Source organism: Motacilla alba, chromosome Z (genome assembly GCF_015832195.1).
Source record: "Motacilla alba alba isolate MOTALB_02 chromosome Z, Motacilla_alba_V1.0_pri, whole genome shotgun sequence".
In the NCBI taxonomy this organism is placed as follows: Eukaryota; Metazoa; Chordata; class Aves; order Passeriformes; family Motacillidae; genus Motacilla; species Motacilla alba.
In genome coordinates this window covers 38,828,873-38,851,355 of record NC_052046.1, presented here as the reverse complement: position 1 = coordinate 38,851,355, position 22,483 = coordinate 38,828,873, and the positions used below count along the sequence as shown (strand labels likewise).

Sequence of the window (22,483 nt, the reverse complement as noted above, 5' to 3'; positions counted from 1 at the left end):
CTAACTTGCAAGAGATTTATAATTTTTTCCCAAATCTTTACATTTTTGGTCTCCTGCATTCTCCAAGAGTAACAACTTTAGCTTTTTGTTGTCATATGATTTATCCTCCTGTACTACAATAACTTCACCTTTCAACGTCACCTTCCAAATACTATCACCCTGTGATAAGTTGTTCTCAGTATTCTGAACACTAAAATCTTGCAAAAATCATCAATGAAATTTTGCTTTGTAACGCTTATGATACATCAACTTCATAAAAATTTGGGGTCATGCATTGTTTTTGAAGTCACATATCACTCAGGGGGGCTACCATGCATAGATACTAAACACCAGGCCAAGGTTTAGCGGCAACAAGAGGGTGGTCTTCCAATACTAAGGAGCCCTAACAAAATGCAGTATAAACTACTCAGGAGCTGTACTGTTTTCAGGTACAAGTTCTCTTTTTCTATTCTTGCATTATCATATCAACACATTTATTGTCATGGTGATTATGTTGTTCTGGTCTTTGCCACTGAACAATTATCTCTTAGTGACATCACTTTTTATAGTGAAATAGAAATAAAATTTAATAGAACTAAGTGAACTTTGCAAAAGAAATTTTTCTTTAACTCTACCTTTCAAAAATCTGCTTCTGCATTTAGAAGGAATAGATGGTAGAAGAGATCTGTTATTCATAGTAATTCTTTAATTTATTCAACTAAGAATTCTTTGTCAGAAAGTGTTTCTATGCAAATATTTTCAATTTTTATAAGGTAGTTAATTGTGTGGGTATGAAAGTAATGCTATCCTCCCTTAATGTTTGATTTATATTATTAACCTACACCAAAAAAGTCTGAATTTTATTTTACATCCAAGCATCTTTTATATCCCTTCACATAATTGTTCCTATCAGCTTTTCATAAATCTCTTCCCCTCCAACTTAGCAGCAAGGTCAGTGGAAATGTCAGTGGAAGTGTTTATAATTCTTGCAAACATTTCCACTTTCTTTTCCTGTTACTTATGCATGAAATGTCTCCTGCAAGACAATCCTTAAGATTTATTATTTTTCCTTCAGATTTCTTCCTGCGGTTCAAGTTTTCTGTGAAAACTGAAAGAAAATTTTTAATTAATCTTAAAAACATTGGTTTAAATACAGAGGGTGTAGTGATGGCTTCATTTCTTTGCTTAATTTGGAGAATGTGGACTTCAAAGACTTGTACATATAATTTGTATAATTACATTAATTTGTCACTGTGATTTTCTTACCTTCCATGTTTTGGCACCCATGCTTCTGTCATTTTGATTCTGACAAAAAATATAAGTATTTGGGGTGAAAACTATACCCACTTTTTTAGTTTTAAAACACCTGATACAAATATTTTAAGCAATCCTAATCTGAACTGGAATAGAATCTCCAATTCTACTGGATAAGCTAATAAAGAATGTTGCTCTAGTTGCCTTTTTTGTTTTTGTTTCCTAGTTCTGTGTTATGACTTTTTCAATGACCTGAATCTCAATATTTTCTTCTGAAAACAAATGCTACTTGACTGTAATTTCTGAGTTGATGGTAGCCCATGAAGTTTTTACTGATGACTTAGTAGATGAAAACGATCCTAGTACTGCAGAATAATTGAATCAAAACTTTGCTTCCAATTCAATGAATTGTCAGACTAGTGGTTGTTGCTGCTGCTGTTATTCAAGGATTCTTAAATCTATTTATTATTGGAATCCAGATAGCAACTTAATGTTTTACATTTAATGTTAATTTAAATGCTGAAATGTTTAAGAGATCAATAAAGGAAGGGAGAACAAAATCTCTGTGTAAGAACAAAGGCTTGATCAAAGAGACAGGGAAGGTAGAAACCTAGTGTCCTAGTTTAAGGCAAATTTGGGAGAAAACCTGCAAAAGGAGGCCCCTCCAGAAAGCAAACCCACACAGCCCCTCCCTCCAACTGGTTTGGGAAGGATTCCTAGGAAACAAGTGGAAAGAACCTGTTTATTTAACAGGCACAGCACCCCCAGCACACAGAATGAACAATACCGGATGATAACACCTTCACCACTCTGAAAAGGATGACAAATTCAGAAAGTCTCTCTTGGGGGGTGGTTGCTCTGTTGTCAGTCCCTCCGGCGCTGAAGATGGCTGCTACAAGCCACGAGGTGCAAGCTCTCGGTGTTTCCAGGTCCCAGTCCAGAGCAGGTTCGAGTAGTTCCAAAAAGGGAAAGAAAAAAAAAGGAAAAAAAGAAAAAAAACAGTCCATAGAAAAAGATTTGGACTGCTTAGCTGAACTAACTAATGAGCAGAAGCAAAAGCAAAAGCAAGAGCGAAGCAGGAGCAAGCAGAAGCCAGAGCAAGAGCAAAGCAAAAAGCCCAGCAAAAAGCAAAAGCCGCACTATGTACTCCCTGTCCCTGTGTCCCGCCAGCCGTGGGGGAGCGGGCTGATAACAAAACCCAAACAAAACATTCGCTCTTCAGAGCCAGTCTTGAAGGCACAGAACATAATATCCAGCATAAACAGAACACACAAATGGGGATACAAGCATCATAATGTCACCCTAGGACACCTAGATTCATTCAAACAATTTCTGAGGTGCTCTGTTTTAAAGAAAAAACATCCTTTTATAGTATATAGGCAGTCTTTACTTAGTTTGTGATAGAATTTGGGAACAATACACTAACCTTAGACAAATTTCAGGCACAAGACATGATGAGGCAAAGCCTTTGCTTTTACAAACTAACTCTTACATTGAAAGAACATATGATGGGAATGTCTAAATAGCTCAGTCGGGTCAGAAAATGACACAGTCAGGATTTCATTCATTCTCCTAGTGGCATTGTTTCCCATTGTGAGAACATTTCTAAATGTCCCATATTTTTGTGTGTCATTTGGCTGTCCCTAAAACCATCTCAGTTTGTTTTTCATCTTCCTTTCACCTCCTGGGCAACACTTCCCGCCATTGGCACCTTGGGTACAGTCCACCAGAAAAGGTTACTTACCCTTAATGCCCTTACCTGGTCTGGTGCAGCACCAAAGGAGAGTTCAAGAAAGCCAGACCAGCTGCTCTTCCAACATAAATGCAACAGGTACTTGAGAGAAAAAGCTGTGAATAGAAAATTTCCCAAACCACACTGACCTGGGCAAAATTTTGCACCACAGTTCAGTAGTTTTAGCTGCACACATTCAGTATCTGTCTGCTCAGCCCATGAGCAAAGGTGTTTTATTGCAAAGACTTGAACAACAGCTTTGGCTCACTACTTGCTGAAGTGTGAAAGATGATGACAGCCATGCAAAGACAGAAACATTTATACTCCTCAGTTACTGCTCCCTGCTTTAAAATACAGCAATGTTAAAATTTGGCATTCATAAGAGAAACAATCTTATATAGGCAGAACAATTTACTATCCCTAAACACAGTCTCAAAAAATATCCATCTTGAAGGACTGCATACTGTGCAAGAGAGGTACCCACGCTGGAGAAATTCATCAAGGCCTGTCCCCTGTGGAAAAGACCCCATGCTGGAGCAGGGGAAGAGTATGAGGAGTGATAGAGGCAATGTGATGAATTGACCACAGCTCCCCTTTCCCAAAACCCTGCACTGCCATACAGGAAAGGGAGAAAGATGTAGGATGAAGTCAATCCCAGGAAAAAGGAGAGAGGCTGGGGCAAGTGGTTATAATTTGAGGTTTTTTTCTCACTATCTTAGTCTGATTTAATTGGTAATAAACGAAATTAATTTCCCTCGGCTAAGTCTGTTATGCTTGCGATGGTTACTGGTGAGTGTTCTCCCCCTGCTTCATTTCAATGTGGGAACCTTTTTTTATACTTTTTTCTGCCCTGTCCTGTTTAGGAGGGCAGTGGAAGAACAGATTCAGTGGGCACCCAGTGTCCAGTCAGGGTCAACCCAGCGAACACTTTTCAAACAGGTAGTTCACGTGGTTCTCAGGATTACCTGGTAGCATTTAATTGAATAATCAGTACAAGTCTGTTTTGTCATGCAACACTTAATCTTAAAACATTTATTGAATACAGTATGTTTTTGTAAAGGGGCTTTTAGAATGTAAATTACTAAGTGACCATCAGGCAAAATTGTCATCTCTGATATGATCTGCTGGGGTGGTTTTTTTGTCTGAAACGCTGAGAAAATGGGTGGGGAAAGTGAGATCAAAACTACCAAGTCAGAGCATCAAGTGATGCTAATGCAGCTAATGACAGAAACAGATCTTACGACTCTCACCTCTTCTGGCTAAAGCTATGTCCCATACAATGCAGATAGGACAGAGCATCAGATGGGACATGGAAAGAACCATGGTCAAGTGCAGTATTGCTTTCAGCTCTAAAGGCTTCAAAAGTAGTCTGAGGGAGAAGTGAAAAAATACGTAATACATGCATGATTTGGAACATTCGTATAGATGATATTTAGAATTGCACTGCATTCTAGGACAGCATTGGGTTGTTTTTTGTTTTTTGTTGGTTTTTTTTTTTTTAATTATAGTTTTTCAATTTAAAAGCTACAGGGCACTGTACATTCTTGTAAAACACTTTTGGGAAGGTTCAAAGCTTCAGAACTTTGTAAAAATTGATTTGCATTTCAAAGTAGTAGTGGCTGTTTTGGGTGAGATCACACAGAACTATTAACTAATAACTTTAATTAGCTTTCATAATTGCACAGCTGAATTTTGAATAGGGTCCTCTTTTAAAAAAAGAGTATCAGCCAACAGTAACTTGACCCTTGACTTTGGACTTACAGAACAGAGCCAGAGAAAGACAAAAAGAAGGTAATTAGTTTATTTTTATTTTTAATAAACAACTCCTTCATATATTTCATTTCCCAGAGTCTATCAAAGCATGACAAGACCCAGAAAAGTCAGGAAAACAATTTTATACATTTTCATTCACATTCAAACATAGAAAAACTCTTAGTTCATAATCATTTATGTTTCTTGAATTTTCATCTACCAAGCTGTAATTTTAGAGGACTACTGTGTAGTGCAAGGCACAGTACAATCATAGATCAGTAAGACTTCTAGCTTACATTTATCTCGGGGTGTGTGTGCGTCCGTGTGTGTGTGTGTGTGTGTGTACATACTTGCATGCATACACCTTACCATCTTGTATATATCACAAAGAAGAGAGGGAAGAGGGAAGCAAGAAAGGACAATGCTGCAGATGTTTAGAGGGTATACCTACACTGGCAAAGATAAAGTATTTAATGCTGGTTGTTTAAGCAGGAATGAAAGTCATCATGTTGAACACTGACTCTAGCAATTCAGCCCTGTGCCAGTGAAGTCGCCAATTAACATCCCACAAGTCTAAAGAAATGCAGAAAATAATTTTTCACTTCAAGAAATCACCTTGCAGTGAATATCTTTTACTGGCATAATTTAATTATTTTTAAAGTAGAATTTTTGATTAATGGGTGTATACTAATAAATGTGATCACACTGACATGGAATGCACTTTACAGATGATCCTTTCCAGGATCCTGTTCATAGACTGGAGGCACAAGGCAGGCCTAGCTGGCGATGTTACTGGACATGTCCTGAAATTACAGCTTTATATTCACTAAATTCAAATGGGGAACATATGCAATAGATTGTCAAATTCACTCTAGGCTTCTCCCAAAATTCACCTTTTCCCACATGTTTTACTTGCTAGACCTTTTAACCCTAGCTGGAGATAAGGTTACATTTTTTGCATAATGAAGATGAAGTCATTTTTCCATAAAGCAGTTCAAAGTGAAGGATGTAGCAACAGATTTGGTTAGCTGAAAGAATGGTAGTATCATCTGGTTCAATGTAAATCATAATTATACATTTAATTTATACTTTCTTCTAACCTTTACTTATTGATCCACCTAATCTTGTTTTTTTGGCTTGATATTTAATATAATTTATTATTTGTCCTCATTGAAATGTATCCACTCCAGATGATATCTCAGTCCTGAATCTTGCTTCCTTTGAAGTGCATACACACACATGCATCCACCCTTACAGATAAATATGTATCTATCTCATTATCTGTCCACATACCTTTGCAGAAGACTACTGTTAATTTTTGAATTGCTTTTTCTATATTCCAGCCACCGTCAAAAAAGCCTTTTATCATCCTTTATACTGTCTACCTTCTACTTTGTACTCCTCAGAAGTTTTAGTTATCAGGTGGATTGGATAGCTGCAAAAAGTGTTTCGTATTTTCACTATCTAAACCAAACACTCCAGGAGTGCTCATCTTCCACTGAACCTGTTTACTTTGTGCTTCATACATTATTAGATGGATACGGTAGGAAATGAAATCCCTGTGTGGTAGAAGTATCACTATGAAAGCACTAACCTCACAGACTGAGCTCTGAAAGTAATGATCAGAGCACCCAGAAGCCTCTCTGATCTAAATTCATTGAAAACACCTAACTCAGAGTCCCTATTGGTTTCCAGTTTTAAGTTAGTGCCTAATGAAGTGAAGTTTATCTCTGAAAACCTAAGTCACAGCTGGAGATAACTAGCAATAGTTATTTGCAAGACTACAATTTAAGGGGGAAACTGAATCTCAGTAGGTTGTCCTTCTAGAACAAAGTGGAAATGTGCTTTTATAGGTAATATAATACAGAGTAATATTCATCCAGTCTCCAGTCTATATGTCAAAACCAGCATGCAGTGTGCCTCACATTAATAGTCTCTGCATAGAAGTGTAAAAATGGAAATACAAAGCCACATCAGTCAAGAGTAAAATTCTTCCACAGAGTTATGAGAGGAGTAATATGTGCATCATTCATATCTGATCAATCAAAGAACAGTTTATACAAAGCTCCAAATAAATACTTTTTCACTCAGTTTAGTTTTTAACAGCCAGAGCACAACAGCTGTTTATTTTTCAGTCCAGTTAGAACAGTACAAATGCGTACAATCCAAACCTCACAGTTCCTGTTTAGAATTTTTTTAGACACAATAAGATCAATAGATCCAAATATCTGCTCTTTTTCTTGCATCTTGAATCTCCACTGTTCTGATCTTCCACATTGAGACTCTTTGTCAGGAAGGATGATTTGGTGAGTTAACACTTTCCAAGTTGTGTACCAGAGAAGTGCAGTGTTGCTGTAGCAGAATTACTGGTGGGACTTTCTTTTTCATCAGTCTATGATTTACACAGGAATATTTTGATGTGCTTCAAACAGCTTATTTGCTCAAATAGCTGTCTGATTGCCTCATCAATTTAGTTATACCATATTTGTTTAAATGTATTTATCCTCTGTGTATGGGAGGACTTCTTTTATGTTACAATCCATGGCACAGAGACAAAAAAAAATTGACTCAAATGCAATTTGCAAATTTCTTACGCAATAGACAGATGATCCTCAAAGCCCAAGGACACAGATAAGTTGGTGGATTCTTGGCTATTGGGTAATTTTGTCATTGTGCATGGAAGCAGATGGGCCATAGTCATCTGTGCAGATGTAGTTACTGGTGGGAGTTATTTAAGTATTTTTACAAGTACAATTAAAATGAAGACCAAATTAAACAATGCAGAAAAGGCATCACAAGCCTAAGGCCCATTATAAGACTTATTAATATTATGAAGCCTGTATCCCAGCCCTATACCTTAGCCTCATCAAACTGCCTGTATCATAGGAGTTAAGATACTTCTATGGTCTTTGCTTGCAGTTTGCTTTACTCTGAACATCTCAAACACACCTTCCTTTGATGAACACCTACATCCTTTTCTTCTTCTTCTTTTGAAATGGGTTACTGTTTGTCTTCATTTAGTAGCTTCTAAATAGACTTAGAAACTAAGTCTCTTGCCTTTGGTGACTAAACCTGAAAAGTACATCATTCAGAGAAGGGTAGCTAATTTAGTAGAAGGTATCTTGTCTTCTTCTATCCTCATTTTTAACCTGAAGGTGTGAATGAATAAATCCTTTACAAACTGTAATTTTCATTAAATCTGTGGTGCTTTTTTGGACACTGCGCTGCTTAAACACAGACAGCTCATCTTACCTTGTTTTTGTCTTCCTAAAACTAGTTTATATGTCTTGGAAGCACAAAGATGTATTCTGCAAACCCTTCTTGGATCTTGGATTCTAAACAGTCACACAAAATATCTCTGTGCAGTAAGAGCAAAGAATCAATTTGATCTATTACAAATTCTAATCAGAGATGCACCAGCTCTTCCTTCCTCATCTGAGCCATTGTGTATGTGTATGCATGAACAAGCTTCATCTCTTTATAGCTGTAATATAAGCAATAAATGATAAAAGAAATCTTTTCATCGTCAAGAAGCTCCTTTCCTTGATTATAATACATCATTAAGGTTTGCCTTAAAACACTAATGGGAGGCAAAAGCTTAGTTTCATATCACCTCACAGAAACCCAATGCTGTAAACTTATTGCAACTGCTATTAGCCCTTTTTTCATAGTGTATGGTATTTATTTATGGGTTAATTATAGCACTGTCTTGAGGAAACCTACTGAGATTGATAAAAGACTGAAAGGTCTTCTACTGTTTGCAGTCGGAAAAGCTGTTTTGTCTTCACCAACATCTGGAGGAAAATGCTGGATACACAAATCCTTTGACTAGCCCTATGATATTGAAGTAAAATCTACTTTTATGTAGGTCATGCCATTCACAATAGGTTTTATTGATTTTTTCAATACAAAACCACATGCATTTGCTTTGCAATGGTACTGTTCTTTGTCTGCAGACTTAACTTCTCCCCTTTCCCATCCTCACCCCACAGGGCCGTGACGGAGGGTTAGCCCAGATCAGTGGAGTCATGCGTCACACAGCTCTATCATGCTGGCAGCCGTTCCTGGGTCTGGCTGTGCTGCTTGTCTTCACAAGCCCCACTGCAGGCTGCCCAGCCCGCTGTGAATGCTCAGCACAGAATAAGTCTGTCAGCTGTCACCGAAGACGTCTGATGTCCATCCCAGAAGGCATTCCCATTGAGACCAAAATCTTGGACCTCAGCAAAAACCGACTGAAAAGCGTTAACCCTGAGGAATTCACATCATACCCGTTGCTGGAGGAGATTGACCTCAGTGACAATATTGTCTCCAATGTTGAGCCTGGAGCTTTTAACAATCTCTTCAACTTGCGCTCCTTGAGGCTGAAAGGAAACCGTCTGAAGCTGGTCCCCCTTGGGGTGTTCACTGGGTTGTCAAACTTAACAAAGCTTGATATAAGTGAAAACAAGATTGTCATTTTGCTGGACTACATGTTTCAAGATCTGCATAACCTAAAATCCCTGGAGGTTGGGGACAATGATTTGGTGTATATATCACACAGGGCCTTCAGTGGGCTGCTTAGCCTGGAGCAGCTCACCCTGGAGAGATGCAACCTCACAGCCGTACCAACAGAAGCTCTTTCTCACCTCCACAACCTCATTAGCCTGCATTTGAAACAGCTCAACATTAATGCTTTGCCAGCATACGCCTTTAAAAGACTGTTTCGCCTGAAAGATCTGCAGATAGAGGCCTGGCCACTCCTGGACATGCTACCTGCCAACAGTCTGTACGGTCTTAACCTGACTTCTCTATCCATCACAAACACCAACCTGTCTGCAGTACCTTACTCTGCTTTTAAACATCTGGTTTACCTGACACATCTCAACCTCTCTTACAACCCCATCAGCACCATCGAGGCAGGCATGCTGTCGGATTTAGTGCGCTTGCAGGAGCTTCACATGGTGGGGGCACAGCTGCGCACCATTGAACCACATGCTTTCCAAGGGCTCCGATTCTTACGTGTGCTTAACGTGTCCCAAAATCTGTTAGAAACTCTAGAAGAGAATGTATTCCATTCCTCCAAAAGCCTTGAGGTCCTCTGCATTAACAACAATCCTCTGGCCTGTGACTGTCGCCTTCTTTGGATTTTGCAGCGGCAGCCCACCTTGCAGTTTGGTGGCGAGCCACCAATGTGTGCTGGCCCAGACAGTGTCAGAGAGAGGTCATTCAGAGACTTTCACAGTACAGCTCTCTCCTTTTATTTCACCTGTAAGAAGCCCAAGATACAAGACAAGAAGTTGCAGTACCTGGTAGTGGAGGAAGGACAGACCGTGCAGCTGATGTGCAATGCTGATGGGGACCCACAGCCTACCATCTCCTGGGTTACCCCACGCCGGAGGCTGATCACAACTAAATCAAATGGTAGAGCCACTGTGCTGGGAGATGGCACCCTGGAGATCCGATTTGCCCAAGACCAGGACACTGGGATCTATGTCTGTATTGCAAGTAACGCAGCTGGGAATGACACCTACTCGGCCTCCCTGACAGTAAAGGGGTTTACTTCAGACCGTTTCCTTTATGCCAACAGGACCCCTATGTATATGACAGACTCCAACGACACAAGTTCTAACGGAACTAATGCAAACAGCTACTCTCTGGACCTTAAGACAATATTGGTGTCCACCGCTATGGGCTGTTTCACATTCCTTGGAGTGGTTTTATTTTGTTTCCTTCTTCTTTTTGTGTGGAGCCGAGGGAAAGGCAAACACAAAACCAGCATTGACCTTGAATATGTCCCTCGCAAAAACAATGGTGCTGTGGTTGAAGGGGAGGTTTCTGGACCACGAAGGTTCAATATGAAAATGATTTGATGGTATTCTGCTAGCAGTGCTTTTTCTGTGGCATTAAAACCAATTAAAACAGCCTGGCATGTGGAATTGCTAGGCAGAAGCAGCTTAATGCAGCTGTCAGTGTATCAAAAGGTTATATGAAAATGGAAAGACTATTTGTGGTTATACAACCAGAGCCTCCAGACCTTGAGGCAGATGTGTCAGGGCCTTTCATAGAACTGGGAAATTGTACTAACTGTTTGCATTGCAAATATTGGCATTCTGGGGATATCAGCAATGAACCACTGGCTCATGCTCATGGACAATTGTTCAACATTTTCTACTGCTACAAAAGGAAAAAGAAAAAAAAAAAACCCTACAGTGTAGGATTTACATACTTAAAGAAAAAGACACATTTGTCTAAACCACACTCTACAATGAAATTTGTATCCATATATCTCATTTGGTAAAAATTTGCATCCTCCCTTCTAGTTGGTTCAACACAACAAAAAATTGATAGCTTTTTTTTTTAATCTACATCTAAACTGTGTACATTTTGAAGCAATACAAATGAGAGGTTGTACTTTTAGATATCCACCAATACTGACCCAAGTGTGATGTCACCCATCTTTTAACAACCATAAAAAACCCAAATTAGATCCTTGTAGTTACTAATTAGAAATAATGTAAGATATTTTTCTCCTGATGTAGAAGGCCAGAGCTGAATAGTTGAGAGCAAAACCGCTCAACTCTGTCGATCTACTCTTCATATAAATATAAGGCATGTGCCTAGTTTTGATACAGAATGGAATATTTTTTATATTTGTGATATCACACTGGACCAGTTTACTGTAATACAGCCCTGGTTCTCACACAGGGAAGGCAACCCATTAGTCAATGCTGGCATGGAGGAGTTGAGTTCTACCTTGAAGAGAGAGAATCAGTTTTGTTAGCCCTGATATTAATTTCAAAGTTATTGTTAAAATGTTCATGTGTACTGGGCCAAATAAAGAGCATAAGACATTCTGCAGACTCCTTGGGAAATATGGTCATCTTACTCTTTATACAAGTGAATTAAAACATACAAACACTGTTACTAGGAATGAACTCTTCTCCAATGCCAAGTAAACTACAGTTGTTCATGCATAATATGGGGATTTATAATACTAAAATATTGTTTAAAACATGATAGCCTCAAAAAGGCTGACATACTGCCAGATATAATGAACCTCTAGCCACTGTCATTCTCATCTTGTATATTTGTAGATAACACAAAGCTAATTTCCAAGAACAGACTCCTTAGCTATTCTTGATGCCATTTTAATACCAATGTGGTTATGTTTCTTTCAGGGGCAGTATCTCAGAGCAGGAGGGGCAAGTTTTTCCAGATTTTAGGAATCTTTTTAAATGGAGAGAAGACAGAAGTGGAACATTAGTTCAGTACAAGTAACCTTTTGTTTGTTTTATGTTTCCAAAGAAATCCTCAAAAGACTAAGTGAAATTTTATTCTTTATCATAAATACCATGATTTTTATTTTTAAATCCTCAGCAATTGCAAGATGCAAAGTTGTTCAGCCACCTCTCAAGTTTTCCACCAGTTATGAGCCATAGATTTGTCATATATGGTTGATAGCAAGTACCATTTTTAAATGGTACTTTTAAATCTGGAGAAATTACTATATCTATGTTTAACCAAGATGAATGTGAAAATATTATAAGACAGAACCTTCAGATTAATGTGATATAAGAGCCTGTGTTAAATCTTAGCATTAGATTTCGGCATTTTGAAACCAAAGTAAGGCTGACATATAATAGGATGCAGGTGCTTCTAAAATTAATATCCACATTCTTTGCAGAGATTTTAAAAGCAGGATAAAAAATCTCCCACTTCTATCACGGGAAATGTGCCAAAAGTTGTAAAATCCAGCTGCACTCCCCAGAGGTACCCATGACTTAGCTGCAGGACCCAAGGCTAGGCAATTTTGAGAATCTCTTTTTTTAGTGGTTGCATCGTTGCATCATTGCATCGTTGCACTGGTTGCATCGTTGCTTCATTTTAGGTTGTCAAACTGAGGAGGTTGCAAGGGTTTATAGAAATTTTTTCACTCAACTTGGCTTTAAGTTTAGAGTTGGGTTTTCTTGCTTCCTTTTGTTTTATGCTCTGAACTAGATAGTTGGAGATTTATGGACATGCTTGATAAGATACTCTTTGTTCTATGAAATTTGTAGAACATTAATATAATGGAATAACCCCTGACTAAATTCTAACACCAGGGAAGTTATTTTTGTTGACGTAATAACCACTGCACTGAAGTCCAAAACTCTACTGTACCTTAATGTGGGCAGTTAAAGAAACAAATGGGGATAAAACAAAATGTTTCTGAACTGTCCCTTGAAGACATTTGCATGTGCCTTTCCCTTGTAATTGTCATTTTTTTCAACTAGTTATCTATTGCCCCTGCGGTCATTTCATGTTAAATGTTAAAATCAGTGTTAGAAGCAAAAATTCACCTAAGTTCTAGATATTTTCAGCTTATTTCTTCATATTAAATGACTAAATAAAAATATAATCTCAAAAAACACCACTCTAGAAAACATGTACTTTTAGGATTAATTATGAGTTGCTGTATTCCCCTATTCCCTCAGAATGACTCTAAGAAGTGATTGCAGTTAGTGCACTGCAAGGATTTGTGAGCAGAAATATGCTTAGTTATCTATGTGAATGTGTGCTGGTGATGGAAATCACCGCTTGCTGTTGCTGAGCACCACCTTGCAGAGCTGTCAGCGTTCTGTGTATCGCCTTGAGTTCAGTCAGTATTCAGTTTTTCAGAATCAGTGTTTGTTCCCTGCCTCTAGCAATGTTCTACTTTTTGCAGCCTACTTATTTCAGCATGGACTTAACAAGGCATATGGCACCTCTTAACAGAAGCGAGGACAGCAAGACCCTGAGACGCTTTTATCTTGCTCCACATAGTCCCCTTCTTATGTATTTGTGGGACACATACTAACTATGGCTCTTTTGGGTGAATAAGGAATACAGTGTTAAAGTCAGACCTAGACAAGCACCTTTTTGGCAATTCTTTTAAGAACAGTGGCTGAATGCTTACCCTGCCTCTTGAACGAGTCAATTCTCTGCTAGAGATCAAGGAGATGCACCATAGTTTATTTTACTGCAGGGGAGAAAAAGGACTGGGCTGTGAGAAGCCATCTGACCCACATGGCTCCCCTATCATATATTCATAAACAGGTTCATAGTGCATACCTGGCACTAAAAAAGGAATCAAAGGTTTTAACCTACCTCTGACTCATATACTGGCTGGCCTCCATGCTGACACTAGCCTGAATTTACCTGGCAATCAGTGCAACAAAACTCTGAGGAACAGCAATAGTTCTGGAGAAAAGGAGAAAACTGAAAATTTCAGAACCAGCAAAGCAGCTTGAGAAAACAGGTACCAAAATATCCTTGTCAATAACTCCTGTAAGAACAATGCCTGGGCCTCTTGCAAATATGTTTTGAAGTCCACTTGCACAGATCAGTATGAAGATGAGAATAGATGAATGTACAAGTGTTTACAGAATCACAGTGAATCACAGAATCATTTAGGTTGGAAAAGACCTTCAAGATCATCAAGTCCGACCCTTGACTGATCACCACCTTCACAACAAGACCATTACACTAAGTGTCACACCCAGTCATTTACTGAACAGCCCCATGGATAGTGTCTCCACCACCTCCCCGCACAGTCCATTCCAATGCTTAAACACCCTTTTAGTGAAGAAATTCTTCCTGATGTCCAACTTGAATCTCTTCTGGTGCAGCTTGGGGCTATGCCCTCTCCTCCTGTCACTGGTTGCCTGGGAGAAGAGGCCAACCCTCCTCTGGCCACAACCTCCTCCAAGAGGGTTGTAGGGAGTGATGTTTCCCCTGAGCCTCCTTTTCTCCAGACTGAACACCTTCAGTTTTCTCAGATACTCCTCATGGGATTTACACTGTACACTCTCCCCTAGCTCTGTTGGCCTTCTCTGGACACATTCCAGCACCTCAATGTCCTTCTTGTAGTGAGTGGCACAGAACCGAACACAGGACTTGAGGTGTGACCTCACCAGTGCCAAGTGCACGGGGAAAATCACTGTCCTGCTCCTGCTGGCCATACTATCACTGATACAGGCCAGGGCACCATTGGCCTTCTTGGCCACCTGGGTGCACACTGGCTCATGGTCAGCTGCTGTCAGCCAACACTCCCTGGTCTTCTGCTGGGCCACTTTCCAGCCACTCCATCCCCAGACTGTAGCACTGCATGAGGCTGTTGTGACCCAAGGGCAGGATCCAGGGCTTGGCCATGCTGAATCTCATACCATTGGCCTTGAGCTATTAATCCAGCCTGCCCAGATGCCTCTGCAGAGCTGTCCTGCCCTCCAGCAGATCGACACTCACATCCAACTTGGTGTCAACTGAAAACGTATTGAGAGAGAACTCCAGATCATTAATAAAGACGTAAAACAGGATTGGGCCCAATCCTGAGCCCTGGGAACACAACCAGTGACCAGAAAACAACTGGTTGTGGCACCATTCACCTCTCTTTGGGCCTTAAAAACTTCAAACAGTTTTTAATCCAGCCCTTTTACCAAGCCAGTTAAACTTTCCCTGAGTTAAAGAGAACATTGAAGCAATGTATACAGAAAAGGAAGGGTTTATTGCTATGATTTGCAAAAAAACCATTTGCAAGCAGAACCCCACCTCAGCCTTATTCTTAGGTTTTGAGCTGGTTCTCTGTTTTTTGTCCCTTTTTCTTTCTTCTTAACTTTGTAACTTTCTTTGCAGAAAGGCTTTGTCCATTAAAATGTGATGTTGTATTCAGACTGGGAAGCCGCTTTTACCCTCTGTACTCACCTCGTTATACATTAACACATGCTTCTACGTGCCAGCAGAGGCAACAGTTCCTGATACAACTGAACAGGAGACACCAAGGCCCCTAGAGAATTGCTGATGACACTGGACATTTTTAAACTAAACTTCATTTCAGTTGGCTTCATTATCATACTGCCGTTCAAGGTTTCCTTCATTTACTTGAATAGTAGCTATCTTTTCTTTCCTTCTTTGCTTAATCTCGATTTTGCATCACCTATGACAACAACAATTATAACACCATGAAGAAAATTAAGAAATATTATACATTACATCCTCAGCAAGCCAAATTGTAATTTAGGCAGATGAGACACCATAAGAAGTCAGCATTAATATTGAATTGAAAGTCATATCTGAACTTTGTACTAGAAGAAAAAACTGGCAAGGAGATTCCTGAGGTATGTAGGCCATGCTTAGATGAATCACATCTAAAATGTGAAACAGACATTTATACACCATGCCTGGATATCTGTTTTTGACATCAGACTTTCCCAGAAAGACTCTCAGGATGTGTGAATGCCAGATATCTGCATCTAACCCATGAAAAGACAAATCACTGGCCAGAAATCCAGGTGAGCAAGCAATTTCTGGCTGCCCAAGGACAACAGCAGCTTCCAGCAAGTATAGACAAGAAACTATATCCATGCAGTTATTTTGCCTTATTCACCACTGCATCCTGTGAAAATACAGCCCATTAGCCACCAATAAAATGCACAATCCTTACTCATTTTTCTTCAGAGGAGGCAACATTTGCATAATAAGCTACAGTCTGTTTCACCTCCACTTAGACCAGTGAAACATCCAGCAAGAAGTGAGGAAGACTCTTCTGACCAGTTTGCTAATAAGCTTTTACCATTGAATAGTCCAAGTCTACCTGGGGCCATCATGATGACTCTTTGTCCATTCCATCCTCTGCTCACCATGTGGCTTGACATGGAGTAGCAGGGAAAATAACATACGGTAAAGTTGTCCCTCCTCACTGAACTCTGATAAACACCACAGCAGTAGTGTCTTAGAAATCTCGGTCTGCTGCAGTTGATCCATGGTTTTGCCACAAAACCACATGTGGGAAAAAACTGGATATATGCTTTCTGATCTTCTTTCAGTATCCTGTGTGATTGACTGCTCTTTGTGTTAAAAAGAACCAGGAAAGAACTAAAATCTCTCATCCAGTAATTTAAAACTCAGTCGTGTCTGAAAGAGTTAAAGGAACATCTTTAGAAAAGTCAAAGGGCCTGATTGCTGGATAGTGTTTCAAGAAATAAATGAGATTTTCAAGTTAGCCAAGCAATTTGGATGCCCTGATCTTATTATCTGTAATAAGAATTAAAATCTCAATTTTCCTTGGAAGCTTAGAAGAATCACAGTTAGTTCAGAGACACATGCTCCTTTTGTCTGTCTCCTAGCTCTGCTCAATTCCCCTCTCAATTTCAAATGACTGTGATGCCAAAGGAAGATCTCTGGATTAGGTTAAGATTCATTGAATGTTCACATGGCTTTTGGAATCTAGATCTTAAAGCAGGATCTTAAACCTTCTTCAAGCCAAAAATAAAAGTAAAAAAGAATGAAAAACTTGAGTAGACCTCATCCTGCAAATTAAATAAATCAAATTTTGTGAGAATCTTGCTACTAAGACAGCTACACATGAAAAGCAATCTGCAGGAATTTTTGGGGGTTTGAGGGGTTTTTTGGTTTGTTTTGCTTTGCTTTGTTTTGTTTTATCTTTTTCACTAGAAGCAGGTGGTTGGGTATGAGGCCAGCTGGAAATAAAAATCTGTATTTATAGCATCAGCAGAATGAGGAAAGAGACAGCATAGTCAATAAAATGCTCTATGTTATTTCAGCTTAAATTGAAAGATGTTTTATCTTTCATATTAAAATAGGTTATAGATACATACAAAAGGACAGACTTTTGCCTCGTAATTTGATTTTCTGTATTTATTCAACTGTACCAAAATTGTCATGAAGCAGAACTGTTGCAGTAAGAGACTGAAAACAGATTTTCTACTGTAGTCAGGCAATATAAATCAGGAGAAATCCTCTTGACACCATTCTGTTGGTCCTGGTTATACTAGAAATTTGATAAATCAATCTATGTTTTTCGCTTTCTACTAAGCAGGCTATAGTGGACAATAAGGAGAACTGATGTTTTAATTATTTCTCATCTTGTGGCATCTTGTGCCTTTTATTCTGGATTGCTTTAATATTTACACTGCTAGCACAGCTGCAGAACATGAAAATATACATTCTGGGAAGAAAAGGATAAAAGGAAAATGGAAATCTGTGACCTTGAAGAAGTCTGCCTATTTCTACTTATGGCATTTGCAAGTCAGAAACATCACGTTCTCACACTTAAAGCCAAAAACAAAGGCTTTAAAGCATTGAGCATAAGCAGCTACACAGGCATCTATGAAGATGGTGGTCAACTTGTACACATACTAGTAATTTTGGTCTTTCAGAAAACAAAATATTATTGCTTCTTAAAGAATTCATTTATGTCATTTTGATACTAAAAGCAAACACTTTTGCTTCATTACACTGGGCACTGTATAAGTAGGAAGTAAATTATAACACTGATCTGTTGAGCTTACAGCCATATAGTAGGAAGTTGGCTTTTGAGCAAGTACACATGACAACAAGTCTCTCATTGTTTGTTGAGGGAATGCCATAGTGCAGATATATTAAAATATCACCACACTGAAATCTGTTTGCAAGCACATGTAGTTCATATGTACATGTTTGTGTGTGAAAAAATAGTTATATTTGTTTTGTTTCTTTCTTATTTCAAGTATTAAATGTATATTGTTTTTAAAAAGTGACAAGTTTAACATGAAAATTGTGTTGTAAATTTATTTTGATATATATGATCATGAGTATAGATGGGAAATGAAACAGCCTTGCTATCATGATCCATGAAGCACGTGACAATTCAGGTTTGTCCGTAAGTTTGCTTCATGTTTGAGCAAAATATGCAAATATAATGGAAAAAAAAAAACCAAAAAAAGAAAAAGAAAAAAAAAAGTGTGCTTTGTTGTCAAGACAGATGTCTTAAATGTCATTTTAAAAGTTACTTTAGGGTTTATGTCATGGTGTGTGTCATACTTATCCACAATGAAACACAAATAAATAATTTCATGGAGTGGCAAAATTTACATTGTTGCCAGTGAAGAAAATTTACATTGTTTCCCCTATTGTAGCTGATCACTTTTTTCCCCAAGGTGTAGTGTAGAAAACTAAGACCAGAAAAATACAGTTTCCTTACAGAAGTCCTTAGTGCCGGGTCTTCACAACAAGCTAACTTTTCAGGCAAACCCCTCTTGAACTGAGAATCTTAATGAACACAGTGAGAAAGAGAAGACTCTGGCAGGTATTTTTCAGATACTCACTCTCCTCCTTCATTGCATGAAGCCCTCAAACAGAGAGAAAAACCTAGGTTTCATTCAGATGCGTTTTGGGGTTTATTATCCATACAATATATCTGTCAGCCTGTCTCCTCAGTTAACTCATGTAGTGTGTTCAGGTAGCTGATGGGGATACCAGTCAGGCGAATGCTGGAAGAAGAAAAGCATGCCACTTAACAGCACCGCGGAGAGAACAGCAGAAAGATAGATTTCACCAGTTGTGTCACTTGGAAGGCAACAAATACTGAAAATCTGCATTTGAAACATGGTTACTGAGGAAATCACCACTATTCAAACAGCTCTGTAATTACAAAAAAATTAAGTGGTGGAAAGTAGAGTCTGCTGAGGTAGAAACCTATTTCAACCCCCTGAGACTTGCCACAATCTACCAAGTCTTCATCAGAGATCAGCTTTGAAGAAGGACATAGGCTGTAATCTAAACTATTGCTACTCCTATTTTTCCACAGTTAGATACTTTTACCAACAACATTTTTTTTATGGTTTCTGGGATAATCTGAATTAAGATTTATCGCCTGCATACCCATTATACTCTAACCTAGGGTCCTGTTCTCTAGAAGGAAAAAAAATTGCTACCTCAGCAAAAGAAGAAGCAGCTTGAAATCCTGATAGATTGCTAGGAGTAGAGACGGACAGGGGCTGAATCTGAGCTCTCCTATGCCCCCTGAAATGTGTCTTATCCTCCTGCATTTCCATTTGACACTTCCAAAAGATTTTGACTGATTTGCACCACTGTACCCTCCTCTGGAGCAGAATGTCAAATGCAAATTGTCAGAGAAACTTTGCTATTGATTTTTATTATAGTAATCTGCTTTATTTATATTTTTTAATCCGATTGGCAGTCTAATGCACTGCAGTCCTGCCTTCAGTATGACATGAAAAAAGAGCCATTGCCCCATTGCCCCTACCACTGCACAGAGAACAGAGATTTATCTTCAAAAGATAAACCTCTTCCATCCTAAGATTACACTATATCAAGAGGTAGAACCTGTTTCTATATCACAAGATCTATTGAGAAATTTCCAGTTCTTACAGTAGAAGCAGCTACTAGTTTTCTCTATGATAACCAGGTAGAGAAAAATACTATCACATCAGGCAATCACTGACACATTCATTAAAATAAAATTTTAAAAAGCAAAATTTATTAGTAACTCCTAATAGACAAACATGCTTTAGATTTTTAAAAGCATACAAAATTTTCTAAAGCACAGTCACTTTCAAAAATTTTTAAGAATATTTATACTATTGCACATCCGCTATAGAGGATTTGCCACATAGTTAGTAGCCCTATATTGGATAATACAGACATCTTTAAATAAACAAATCTTGGTATCCAAAGTGTATTTTAAGAAATGCCTGGGTTTAATATTTTTGTATTTTTAAAATCTGATGGGAAATTGAAAATCCCACTACTTACCAAGTAAACTCAATTCACAGAGACTGAGTTATTCTCATATAAGGGAATGCTCACAGTGAATTTTTTTTGCATCATAAAACCTTCCCATGTACAGCTGTAGATGACATGCTTTAAAAAAACAAAAAAAGGGCTTTGTTCATCTCTGGTACTATCTGGAACTGGAGGAGACACTGGAAATTCTTGTTGGGAAAGCACAATTGAAGTGTGAAAGTGCTGGATTAAGAAACACAGATTTATTGCAAAGGAACTGGCCTTTCTGTCTACAGGCTTCGTAGCAGTCTGGGAAATTTAGTCTAAATTCCTTCTTTCCTAGATACAGGAAATTCCACATTTTCCCTCTCCTCTTGAAAGGATCAGTTTCAGCCTTAGTAATCAATGGGAAATGAAATACAGTAAGAAGTTAGTAAAATGCAGGCCTGGATAGTAAACATGAATAGAAATTAAAATGTACCTAAAAATTGTTACATTGGTATTTAGCACATTGTCTAAGTAATTCTGGAATTATTTTGGTTTGCAGGATCTGGTTTATTAATTAATAGCTAGCGGATTCATTGAGCTAGTTAATGCTGTAATCACCAGCTGGAATATCCTATTTACCTCATCAGTCCCTAAGTGGAAGTTATATTTTTCTGAGCTATTTTCCAATAACTTTCCTATTTATATTACTCAAAAGCACAAGTAATGGAGAGCACACTTATTTTATTATAGGAAGACAATGATAACAAATTTAATCTATTACTTTTGCTAAGAGAGCTCTTTGCTGTTTTTACAAAGATTAATAGGTCACATCCTTATCAAAATTATTGCTATCAGTAAAACCAAACATCTCACCTTAAGAATCGACTGACTTTTTGCGCATCTGTGCAGTGCACCAGTACTAATGCACTGCAAAAAAAACATTCTGCTTTCACATTGAACAGGCATGCCATGCAAAGGGGTAAGAGGCAATGCAGCCTTCTGAGTTGCAGAAACATTTGCATTTTAATGGGCCTTTTTGAATTTCTGTTGGCTTTTGCAGGTTTGGCAGGCTGTCACATTTTGTTAAAGGATACCAGATCATCCTTTCCGGGCTTGGAGAAGGCATAGCTTTCAGTTTATAACACAAACAGAAGGCTGCAACTCAAGATTTCTTAGCTGTAATCAAAACCCTGGGCCTCTAACTCTTTGGAGAATACAATAATATTTACCTTCCAAAAGGACGATTCTACCATTTTCCTAAGGGTTATAAAGCCAAGCAGTTATAGTTCACCATACCTGTGTGAGGAATGATAATTTTGATGGAGGTTGGTATCAAACAAAGAAAATATTTTTTTAAGAAATGCAAGCCCTGCTGCTCACAGATGTGTGCTCCTCTTGGCAAGGTGGTGACAGCAGTGGTCTGCCCTGTGGTCAGCCTTTCCAACAGTTCTAAATTAAAGGATCTTGCAGAGCAGTGGCAGTATATAAAAGAAAATTGTCATGAGAAATGCACACCCACTAGATGCTGACTTTTATGCAGTTCAGTGGTATATTGGATGAAAGGACCTCTTAATGCCTCACTCAATTAGTGAGTTTGCAATGCTTGAAAAACATTTTTATCTCCTAAAGCGTCTAAAAAATTTGTGTCTTTGCCATTGATTGCAGATGAGAAATGCTGAAATGAATGCAAAACACACATCAATTGTTAAGTGTCACACCAAGCACTCAGACTACTACCAAAACATTTCTGTTTGGTCCTTATACAAGACTAAAAAAACTAAGTCCCACAATTTCTCCACTCTCTAATCCAAGTTTCTTGAAAGAAAACTAGTATTTCCCAGCTCTTTAATAGATAAAATAACAAGGACAGACTTTTCAAATTACTGCTGCCAGTGTTTATCATAGGGAATTTGTCCTGACACAACTCAATTTGCCATAACATTGAGTTGTGGTCAACCTCATCTTCATCTTTTAATCAAGATTATTTTGCTTATACATGAGCCAAACACTTGGAACTTCCCCATTCCCAGCTTCCACTTTAGAACTGAAGCCAGAAGATTTTGCTGTGAATGTCAGTGAAGTATGTTTGATATTTAATGGTTACAGCCTTGCATCCAGCAGTCACTGGGAACTATTTCTGAGGTATGGGCCTATCTGGCATGATTAAAAGTAACAACCACTCCTTGGGAAGAAGATTAACCACTACCTCCATTTTATCTTTCAAGACCTCCTTCAGCTTTCAAGACACTGGAAGGTGTG

The 22,483-nt window shown here is 38.5% G+C and overlaps 1 protein-coding gene across 10 annotated transcripts in view; it reads left to right on the top strand.

Annotated features, from left to right (window-relative positions):
- LINGO2 (leucine rich repeat and Ig domain containing 2) overlaps positions 1–18,582 on the top strand; it is a 493,424-nt gene extending 474,842 nt beyond the window's left edge. For all 10 annotated transcript variants that reach the window (XM_038123766.1, XM_038123768.1, XM_038123765.1 and 7 more), the window contains one exon: positions 8,710–18,582. In XM_038123766.1, coding sequence (XP_037979694.1) covers positions 8,746–10,566 — 1,821 coding nt within the window. In that variant the 5' untranslated portion in view covers positions 8,710–8,745 and the 3' untranslated portion in view covers positions 10,567–18,582. The remainder of the gene's footprint in view (positions 1–8,709) is intronic.
- The last annotated feature ends 3,901 nt before the right edge of the window (positions 18,583–22,483 follow it).